Source organism: Poecilia latipinna, unplaced genomic scaffold, assembly GCF_001443285.1.
Source record: "Poecilia latipinna isolate Pla-1442-1.1 unplaced genomic scaffold, P_latipinna-1.0 Scaffold2295, whole genome shotgun sequence".
NCBI lineage: Eukaryota > Metazoa > Chordata > Actinopteri > Cyprinodontiformes > Poeciliidae > Poecilia > Poecilia latipinna.
Window position 1 is genome coordinate 1 of NW_015114911.1, and position 11,463 is coordinate 11,463.

Sequence of the window (11,463 nt, forward strand, 5' to 3'; positions counted from 1 at the left end):
AAAAAAACTTAAAGATCCTTAAGATGTTTGTGAAATAAAGCATGCTCGGTCCACAACCTCTGGTGGTAGGCAGCCTCCCATTTTATACCGTTTTAAAAGAAAATCAAAAATTTGAAAAAAATAAAATTTTGTGTGTTTAGGGGGTTTGTCCAGTTCAGTTTCTATCCTGGAGGAGGTTGGTTCACCCCTCCCAAACCCCATGACAACATCAGATATACCAGGAGCACCATGCTGCCACCCAGCAATGCTCTAATGGTCCCTGAGACTTTGGAGCAAGACACCAAGTTAAGTGAACCACTGAGTGTGACCGTCTGAAGAAATGAAAATATCAGCTAAAGAGAATGATGATGATGTTAATAAATACTTGCTGTCATTTTAAATGAGGAAGAAAATTATAGATACATTAATAGACTTGTAATTGTAATAGATAAATGGGCACCTGAATGCTAGAAGTGAGCTTAAGTTTTTGCTCCCTCATATTTTGACCCAAAGAAATCTGATGACTTCCTGCAGTCTGTCAAATTGGTACTCTCTTAATTCTCATTGCACCTTTTTTTAAAAAAAAAAAAAATAATTAAAAAAGCAAAAATTGCACAATTTTAATCACAGGTTGTTCCATCCTGCCTGCCATTCGAATGTCAATGCCATCAACTTCTAGAGCAAATCCTGTCCGATACGTGACCCATTCTCGTCTTACCTTTGTTTGGAGGTAATGGCCACAAGTTCTCATTTGAGTTAAAGTCTGGATTTTCCTGACCACTTGTCCAGGACGCCTGTGTTCTTGCATTTGGACCAGTCTTCTGCAGTTCATCTTTGTATTTCCTATAGAGTTGGCTTCTTTGCTGCGTTTCTTGTCCAAAGCTTTTGACCTCAACTGTGCTCTCACACCCACTTGCTGCCGAGGCTGAGCAAGCTCTGCGCTGGTGGAGATGCAGTTTATTGGCCTCCTGCTGATAAACTTAATCACGGTTCTTGCTGGACACTCTTGGATATCCTAAAGATTTCTTCACTGCAGCTGAATGTCACCTTGAAGTTGTTGAGGTCATTTTTGATGCAAAGCGATGACAGCTGCACGCTTTTTCTTTGGAGCGAGGTGATCATCCAGGATGTAGCCCACCTTCCACCTAAAGACCACTGGAGATGGCCAATGGCCAAAGTCTTGTAGTGAGATTATGGCTTATAGATAATGAAATACAAAAGGATATTTTAAGCAGAAATATCAGGCTGTTAATTAGCAGTTTCGGGTGTGGCACCCAGAGATTCCATTCTTCAAATATTTGAGCTGCACCTGTTTATGAGATATGATCTGTTATGTAAATGAATCACAGGAAAGACCAGTGTCAGAAATATACAGACGTTTATTTACAAACATGTCTACCTTTGCATAGAAATTTAAAACTCAAAGTAAACAGATTATTGAAAATTCCTGCTGCATTTCTTTTAGCACAAAAAAAAAGACGAGTGAAAATCACGAGTTTTAGTTTTCCACATAAATAAGATTAGTATGTCTTTAAAATTAATAGACATCAAAAATACACATTTGTATATTTTGGTTCTTTGGAATAAAAAGACCCCACTGTTCAGAGTTCAGATTCAATCAACTCTTAAGTGAAATCTTGACATTTTTACAATCTATAAAGAAAGGAAAAAAGGCAAAATGACACATTTTTGGTGACGGATCAGTTACAACTCATCCCTGTTCGCCCTCAATAAGACTTATTGCTTCACATTTTTATTGAGAAAACAAATGCAACTGTGATAACTTTGGGTCATCTAAAATAGATGCTCTTTTTATACAATCAAGCTTGTAAAGGCTGAAACTTTGCATAACAGTTTTGTAAGAGACTTTTGCATGTGCTATGCTTGTAAATTATTCGAGTTATGTTTGTTCTGCTCTTAAGTTGTCTGCTCTCCTTTCTCTGCTGTGCCGAGGGAGTCGGCTGAAGCTCGGCCAGCCGCCGTCAGGACGTCCTGCTGTTGAGTCAGATCGCTCAATCGTCACCCTCTGCAGGGATCCGAGGGGGTCTAACAAACAAGGAGCTTCACACTGAAGTGGAACCAAAGATGCTAAAACACGGGCACAAAACTGTAAGGCTCTTGTGCCTCAATGAAGGCTGAAAAGTTCAATCTGAATGCACCACTGTGATATTGAGGTCTTCGAAGCAACCAGACAGATTCTGGTCCAAAAAAAAAAAAAAAAAAATTTTAAACCCAACAGTGCAATACAGGATGTGATTTATTTGTAATAATGATTCCTGTTAACTATATTTAACTAACCTAACATGTATTTTAGTCAAATATCTGTTATTCTGAAAACTGTAGACATCTATTTCTATGCCTAATTTGTTGTGGTGGCCAATTCCAGAAATGTTACTCGTTATGATCAGGAGTCGTTAGTAAACACTTCTACCGGTCGCCTCTAGATGGCAGCAGCTGCAACTGTGCAGCTCATACTAGAATTTTCTTGGGGAAAAACAAAACCGTCATTACGGTGCTTGGTCTTCATTGGCCTCCTTGCTTAAATATGGGAACCCACCCCTTCCCTCCAACAAACAGTGTAAAATTCCCTGTAACCTTTGACCCCGAGATCCCCACAGCAGGACGTCCACCAGCCTGGCTTCATTCCTTCAGCTCCATCCCTACGACACCTAAAAGCATTCATTAAATCCACTCACACAGAATCCATCCATCGACTCACAGACATCAAACTCGTTCAATGAAAGCATCTCCTCTTTTGTACAAAACATTTTAAAAATATATACTTTTTTTTTTTTTTTTTACATTTTTGTGAAATCAAACAGGGAGAAACAGGAAATTTTACAGTGGAATTGTGCTCATTTCAAAGATCTGGATCAGCACCTCACACTTGCAAACTACAGTAAAACCTCAATCCTGCTGATTAATAAATTAAAGACCGACTGTGGAGTTGATCAGGACGTCTGAAAACAAATATTTTCTGTTCACAGGTGTTTCAGCGAGTTTGGTCTCGTTGCAGGGAGAGACGAACCTTCAAACTGATGAATGATGCTCACTTTCTCCAACAATAGCCATTGCCACATCCACCCACAGTCCATCACTTTCTTTTCCCTCTGTGCTTTTACCTGTTCAAATGTTTCTTAAAAATTATTTCCACGCAATCCTGAAAGACTATTAAAGCTTAACCCCCGTGCTCCTGACTGGCAACCTGTTTAACGTTTGCTTGATTAATATTGGCACAAAAGTGCAAAAACAATCACAGTGAGAATAGGGATCAGAGTGGCTCTCACACATTCATATGGCTGATCTGTAGAAAACATTGCGTTACAGTGAGTATGGATGCATCGGCTGGCGCAGCGTTATGGATGCCGGAGGTGTTGGGGGCAGTGGGGTTATAACAGGTGGACGGGCCATTAATTAGGGAGGCTGATAAGTCCAGTGGCCCTTGAGGAGAGCCATTCGTACGTTAGAATTTCTCGTCAGGAATGACTGTGTTGAAGGGATGATCCCAGAACGTGGTGGTGATTCCAAAACCTGCAGAGAGAAGCGTCACAGATCAGATCAGAGAACAGAGTGATTGTAGTTTAAAGAACCCTAGAAATGTTCATGGAGTGAATCGGTTACTATCAAAAACAAAAGCAACATATTAATTATTTAAACGGGCCGTCAACTTGACTCCTAGTCCAGGGGTCTTCAAATCTAAAAGGTTCTGATGTCCTGGAACTTTCAGATGTCTCTGCTTCAACACACCCAAGTCAAATAATGAGATCAGCAGCTTTATTTGGACAGCTGGACTGCAGGTGATTCAGCCATTTGATTCAAGTGTGTTGGAACAGAGGACACCGGCCCTCATGACCTGCCCTTTCCCTTTATACCTGCCCAAAACACACGTCTTTTGTCTGCATTGAACACAACATGGCAATATTCTGCATCATTCTAAATTTTATAACACCAAGATCCAATTTTTGCAAAAACTTTTGGAAGAGGAAGTAAAGTCAACACCAGATTGTACATTAAGGCATGAGGAGGCATCCCATCCATAAAAGGCTGCTGGGATATTAGTTACCTTTTTTACTGATGCGTTGTGACAGAAATGAGACAGGAAAATAATCAAGTTTGACTGGTTTTCAGCATTTAATTAATAAGTAGGGAAAAAGTGAGAGGAATTTATGAATGGGGTTGCTTTACAATAACCTGTGCAGATTAGACCGGATTTGTCCCCTTATGTTACTCTTAAGTATTCACTTTGGAGCCGGAGGTCAAAAAGACCTTATAAAAGCAGTTATGTGAACTGAACAGCCACAGTTTGATAGTAACTATAAACTGGGTTGAAGGCTTACAAGAGGTATAAATAAAAAAAAATAAATCATTGCAGTCCAAAACCACATCTAGGTCCAAACTGATTACAGGTGAAGTGGTGGCAACAATTTGCCCAACACTTAAACTGATTTGCTCACCTGATCTCTGGTGCTCAAAGTGATGTTTGACATGGTAAGCTTTCAGGCTGTACAGATATGAGCCTCTCTTTGGTGAGCCATAGTGAAGATAGTAGTGGATCATGTCGTACACGACGTAGCCGCACAGCCCGCCGACGAACACTGACGTGCCGAGGGTCTCCGGCAGCGTCTTACAGAGCGACATGTAGAACAATGACACCACTATGGAGGCCAAGCCAGGAGGAAAGACCAGCCGAGAACCATCATAGGGAGACTGGAGAGAAACAACACAAGCGGAAAAATCTGTGAATTTGCATTCAGCTTTCTTTACTCAGACACCCTAAAGGAAATCCAGAGCAACAAGTTGCTGTTAGTGGTGACCTAACTGTGCCTAATGTAATCACTGACTGACAGAGCCGTTTCGTCTTTCAGAGTATCTGCATTTAAAAACCCACCTAATAATTATTAGCTACTCTCTGTCACAAAATCAATGTCAAATCTGTTCAAGTTTATGGTTTTAATGCAAGAGATTTGAAAAAAAAAAAAAATTAAAGGATCAGAAATTACATTTCTAAATCAGTTTAAAAACATTATATAAGCTTCAGTAAATGTTGTAATTAATAATAAAAAAAAAAAAGTTATCTATAATATGAAGCTTTAATTTTTGGGAAGTCTGCAACAAATGTTTAGATTTTTCTACCTAATGAGAGAGAAATTAATTAGAAAAAGATGTACCTTGTGGTGCTGCCCGTGCAGAAGGAAGTGTAGCGTAATGAGGTAGTAGTTATGAGCCGGCGGTTTCATGTGGAAGACGAAGCGGTGGATGCAGTACTCGATGAAGGTCCACAAGAACCAGCCCATCATGAAAAGGACCGGGAACACATGCTTGGGGATCGGTATGGAGAAGTCTGCAAATCCAAACGTGCAGCGATGAAGACAAATTTACATATGAATTGTGCAGCATGAGAACCGTCGTACGCTACTGTGTCCCACCTGAGGTGAGCTCTAGCCTCGTGTTGCCCTGAGCCAGGGTGGTGTAGCAGTGCCAACCAAGATAGAAGACGATAGGAAGCCAGACAACTGGAACCCAGTACCTGTAGCAACAAACCAGAAAGAATCATAAAAGGGTCATATTTGAACTGAATGAACACTCTACAGTATTTACAGTCTGCTAGGATTTTGGTTCAATAATTTTCCCCCTCATCAGCATTTGTTTGGAACTGGTCCCTTAAGTGAGAGAGAGAGAATACATCCAGTCCAAATAATATGTTTTAAAACTTTAAAAATGTGGCTCATTCAAACATAAAGTATTTGGTTTCCCCTCCCCCCCCATCTCATTCATTTCTATAAAAAAATTTGAAAAAATTAAACTAAAAGATCATTGGTCATGCCATTACATGATGAATAACAAGTTCCTTTTTTTAAATGCCAAATAATTTAAGATTTTTAGGGAATATTAGGGAAGACAAAACTTAAAACGTTAAACAGGTTTCATGTCATGTTATTTTATGCTTAAACTTGTAGACTTTTAACTTTGTTTAAAATGTAGGTAAAAAATAATGTGGTTAAGTTACAAATATTGTTGAGTTTAGCTCTTATAAATTCAAACATATTTAAAAATTCCAAGAACAACAAGACAAACAGGATGCATTTGTAGGCCTGCTGCAGCAAGATGCATCTTTCAAACTGAAACTACAGCTTAGGAGATGAATATGCTATTTTTAGCATAATAAGTAACATTTATTACCAGGAAGTTTTGGTCGCAGCTTCCATTAAGGGGTTTCCAAATAGTCGGATGGGTCTGTCAACTGGCTGGTGAACCCATGCATCATATTTCTCTCTCAGGTTGCCGACCTGCCAGGCCAGAGGTTTCCGCCAGTCCACCAGATCCTGCACAGACGCACAACCAAGTTTAAACTAAGAGCTACATATTCCCTCCAGCAGGTGGCAGCAGAGAGTTAAACGTCCAAACAGGCTAAAACCAGGAAGTAGTCTCATGGCAAGTGCATTTGTCTGCGTGCGATGCTGCAGGTTTACTTCAGCCCAATAACGATTGTAATAATTAAAGACTTTCAATGAGTCCAAAGGCCGGCAGCCTGACAATTTTATTTTATAGCTCCTCGTGCTGCCAGCCTGGTTTGGGCCGTGCTGCTGTGTTGTGCTGCTGTAGTCAGTTTTGTAGCATTTACAGAAATGCTTCAGCTTGGAGAGGTGAGATGGAAAGGTGGTCTGAAGCTAACCACGTTTAATTCTGATGTTATCTGCAAAGCATAAAGAATTTTAATTGTGGTTTGAAATATACTGATCAAACCTCAGATGACGATGAGTTTGTATATACACAGAGAAAAACCAAACATACCACAGTTATGAGAAGTTCTGATCATTTCCATATCCACCTCAACAGTGAAGATCATGTAAATATATGCCCAAACACACACGGCTTAGGTATCTGACACATCTCTCTCTCCGACTATCCAGTGACAGCAGTAACTAGCTGACTGCTCTGATCAGTTATTCAAACAGGAAAACAGCGCTGCGCTAGGAAATGAAATTACACAAGCCGATAGAGTGAGTTCTGTGAACCAGCTGCTTTGCGTTACTTGTCAAAGGAAAATACTTTATGTGCCATCGAGTTTCGACGTTCAGTTGATCAAGGAAAGAAAAAAAAAAGAAGTGAAAATGTTTGTCATGTGGTAAAGAAAAGCACACGACTCTTGCAACTTCCTGAAATTAATTATGCTATCTTAAAGAAACAGTTTAATCTGAGAACAGTTCCCCTGCAGCAAGCAGCAGTCTATCAGTGTGAAACCAGAAAAAAAAAAATCAATTTATTTTTTTTATTCCTTTCTAAAATAAATCAAAAAAATGTAGGAAATGTTCAAATTATAGTTATTCCAGGCTGCTGATCTTTTTTTAAAATTTGTTCAAATGCCATTTTGGACAAATGCCATTTCACAAAAACTTGTGAAATGGCACTACATCATGATCTCTAGTCGAAAGCCATCTTCAGGTGCAAGTTTAATGATTCATGGAAAGTGGGGTTTTATTGTTCATTCCTGAAATGACGGCGTCCACAGTTACAAAAGATTTATTCCTAGTAGTAGAAGTTTGTGTCAAAGTCCGAGGCTCAACATGTCCAAAAGAAGTTCAAGTGGCTAAATAGTTTTACACTTCAGGATTGTTGCATGAAAAATATTTTTGTTACCATTTTCTCAACTTTTGAACACAACAAGGATGCTTAAAGAATCCTTCAGATCCTTCAAGTCCAGCTAATCCTGCTCATACATCGTCATTCACTTTGTGTCTAATTGGTTTACTGGGATTAACCATCATGCATGCAATGCAAACATTGTTCACCTTGGAATCATTTTATCTGGGCAACTGGGTGGCAAAATACATAAATATTGTTCAAACTTCACATTATGTTAATGTCTATAATGTTAATGATACACTTGATTTAATGATTTCCCACTGCACAATTTAATAATGGAAAACTATTGTCTTAATTTTTCCAAAGGTGAGGTGTGTTTGCATAAGGAGGCAGGTGATCTAATATGAACCGTCATGTGTTTGTCACGTGAGAGGCAACACAAGCTAACGATGTGTAAAAACATACCTTACATTCTTGAGTCAGAGTGAGGACAAATATCATGACACACTTTTGGCATGGAACCCAGTGGGGAAATTTTAGATGAATGAGAAACCGACTGCAGCGCCCGCCAAACTGTTTCACCACATGTCTGCAGGTCGATGGCTGCAGCAGGCAGAGTTAAACAAACGCCTGGTGAAGTTAACCCAGGGTTGACGAAATCAAACCGCATCGCCACTCTGTGAAGGGAGCGTCATGAAGAAAGGGCGCCCGTTACTTGGAGAACGCAAAGGCTGAAGTGTCCATCTGTTTGACAGTTTTTTGGGTTTTTCTTCCCCCAAAGCAACAGCCGAGAACTCTGTTCGGGACAAATGCTTTGGGGGAAGTAAGCCACACCTTTGCTGCATCTCGTAAAACATCGAAGAGTCTAGATTGTTGCTTCTTATTTAATACAAACGCCGCCTGGAGACGAAACAAGCCAGCCAGACAGGTTGAATCTGTCATGGACACATGGAGGCGTGTGGTGACCTGGGTTTGCAGCAGCTAGTGGAAAAACACAGTTTAAATGAATCAACCAATCTCACCTCTGCAGTGAACAACGCTAGCATTTGCATGAAAATGGATTAAAGGCCCGTTTTCTGAAATGTCATTGGGTGGTACCTAGTGTGTTGCTCACAAGTTTGCACATGCCTCCATTTGACAGTGTGGGAAATTCAAAGACTACAAACACACGAGAGCCGTTTGAGAGCGGCCCGGTTCAATAACCCAAGGGCTGTTGACCCCAAATGGGATATTCTGTTATTTTACCTGCTGCCTAAATCCTCAATTCAGCCAATTCAGTGGAGAAGACCGATGTAGAAACGGCACCGTGGAAAGCTTAAGCCACTTTCGATTTCTTTCAAGCAGCTAGAGTTTCTTTGTAACATCTTAAGGACGGCTTTATGAACTTTAACAGGGTTTCTAAAAATTGTGGATTTCAGCCGGTTTTTCTAGTTTGGTATTTTATTAGATTCAACCAAAGGAAAATGGTCTATACGTTTCGTTGATGAGCTTTTTGTTTGCAAATTAGCATTGATTTCATCTGAACAAAGAAACCCCTGATTGCTATAAGTTGCAAGCGCTGAATTTTTTTAAATTTTTTTTTATCTCAGACCTTTATTTATATTTCAAAGTTACAAAGTGAGAATCTTGTGAAAACTGTTAAGAAAAAGCTGCCAAATGCAACACAAATCTCAAATAAAACAAGATCTGGATGTTTCATATGAAAGTCTTTAGTGGTTCTATACGTTTTATCTTTTGAAACGCAAATTTACAGTAACATTTTTTTTTTTTGTTTTCTTACTCAAAATCCATCCAGCCATTGGCAATCCCAACACTTGGTTTGGAGTTTGGACATCACTCGCTTGCCGTTTCTCTCCCCTTCAACTTTAGCAGCCACAGATATAAAGAAAACCCACCTTGTCTAGATCCACGGAGCTGCAGAGCTTGTAAGAGGAATTCTCATCCTCATCTTCCATCTTGCTCGTTTTTTCTGCAGACTTTTCTTCTGCTTGTTCGCTGGCTTTTCTTCTCACTCTCAGAGTCTAGAAGGAAAACAGGAAACGGAAGGAGACACATTGAACAGGTGATCAGATGTACAAGAAGTCGGACAGGTGAACGGGTGGTTTTTATACGAGAGTATAAAAAAAAAAATTAAATAGGGCATTTTTCTGCAAACAAAAGGGCTGTAGAAGTAGTAAGGAAACGGAGAATAACTGAAAATGACTCCTAATGATTGGGTCAGGATGAACAATGTTTGTAATGAGTCAGTCTATCTGCTTATTCCACTCTGGCCTTTGCTCCTCTCTCCTGAATGTAAAAGTCATTTGTTATCGCTGCTGCTTATGACCTGCAACAATTTACAACCGGTGACCATTGAGCCGCTACGACAGCCATTCCGGTTGCCAGGATCTTCAAACAGCACGACGCTTAAACATTTTCTCCTTTACGTTTAGAAACCCGAGGCATTTGCTGGCCTTTAGAGTGCGAGTTGGTGCTCTTAGAGCTGAGGCGGTAAATTCCTCCTGCAAGTTTTAAACGTTTCTGTCCCACTACACGTCTGATTTAAATCAGATGGGTCATTAATGCACAACTTCAGAAATGAAGACATGCAAAGAAACAACCTTTAATGATCAGGTGAGTTGAAGGAGACAGGAAACAATCATTTCAGTTGCCAGAGCAGAAGTAATAGTCCAAGAATTTCTGAGCTCGACATATAGTCTCCTCCCAGTGTGCCTTTAAAACCTAAAAAGTAAGACATGCAGGAAGCTTCCTGATCAGATTTTCAAACTCACCTCAGCTGACTCCTTTTTATGCAGAAGAGCAGCAGCTCTATTCTAAGCTCTTCGCCTTATCTTTACAGATGAGCCCTGCCCACCCTCAGCAGAAAATGATCCATCATGACTTCCATCTCATGATCATAAGTAAGGGCTGGAATGTCAATGGACCAGTAGGTTGAGAGTTTTGACATCTTCACCGCAACATACCATAGCAACTCACCTGTCCATCTCTGGCTCTATCCTATAATCAGCTTGATAAGAAATCAGAGTCTGACCCACAACCTGGAGGGTCAGTCTAGGCTCCCAGTTGAGCATTATGGTGTCAGATTTAGACCAGATACAAAAATCCCCGAAAAACTTGATATTTCATCCTGGCACTCATACACATAGAAACAGTTTTACCCCATAAAATGAACCAACTTTAATTGGTTTTTAATATTAAACAGAAACTGCTTATTCTAAAAGAAAGACAAGTGCAAATTGTTTTGCAAGTTTAATATTTTTATACAGCAGGTTATAAAAAAAGAAAGTGCAAACCAGATCCCAACCTAAATATTAGGCACTTTGTATTCAAAATGCATATTTTTCCTAGATATCCAACAAAGAAACCACAATATTCAGGTACGATGTAGAAGATGCATCCCTGCTTTCTCTAATCCAAACTAGCAACTCAATCTCTTGTATTACTTAGAAAAGTTATCAATTACACATTTACTCAAAATTTCAGCCGCTATACTTTAAATAGTCTCTTTAATATTTGTGGAAAACTAAACAGCATCAATGCACAGCTTGTGTTCTGAGATCAAGAAAGGCAAATTTATGTTGTTTTGGTTGGATGACATTTGTGGATTTAATATTGATGTTTTATGCTGAAATGAATGAAACAAAACATTAGGACAAACACTACAGAGATGTGATGACGTTGGCGCCGTTTAAACTGTTCCATCAGTAACAATGTTCTTAAGTCACATTGCTGATCACACGAGTCTAATCTCTCATCAAAAAATGATAACATCTACACTAAAGTAGCCTGACATCTTTACTCAGTTTCTCCAATGGAAAAAAAAAAATTATATATATATATATATATATATATATATATATATATATATATATATTATTTTTTTCTGAAAAAAATAAAAAA

General features: G+C 39.3%; 1 protein-coding gene across 2 annotated transcripts in view; it reads right to left on the reverse strand.

The window, feature by feature from the left end:
• Positions 1-1,340: 1,340 nt before the first annotated feature.
• The window catches only part of fa2h (fatty acid 2-hydroxylase), a 40,640-nt gene continuing 30,517 nt past the window's right edge, over positions 1,341-11,463 (reverse strand). For both annotated transcript variants that reach the window (XM_015018601.1, XM_015018600.1), the window contains exons 2-7: positions 9,459-9,584; positions 6,160-6,302; positions 5,406-5,506; positions 5,148-5,320; positions 4,434-4,686; positions 1,341-3,510 (exon numbers count right to left, since the gene is read on the reverse strand). In XM_015018601.1, coding sequence (XP_014874087.1) covers positions 3,443-3,510; positions 4,434-4,686; positions 5,148-5,320; positions 5,406-5,506; positions 6,160-6,302; positions 9,459-9,584 — 864 coding nt within the window. In that variant the 3' untranslated portion in view covers positions 1,341-3,442. The remainder of the gene's footprint in view (positions 3,511-4,433; positions 4,687-5,147; positions 5,321-5,405; positions 5,507-6,159; positions 6,303-9,458; positions 9,585-11,463) is intronic.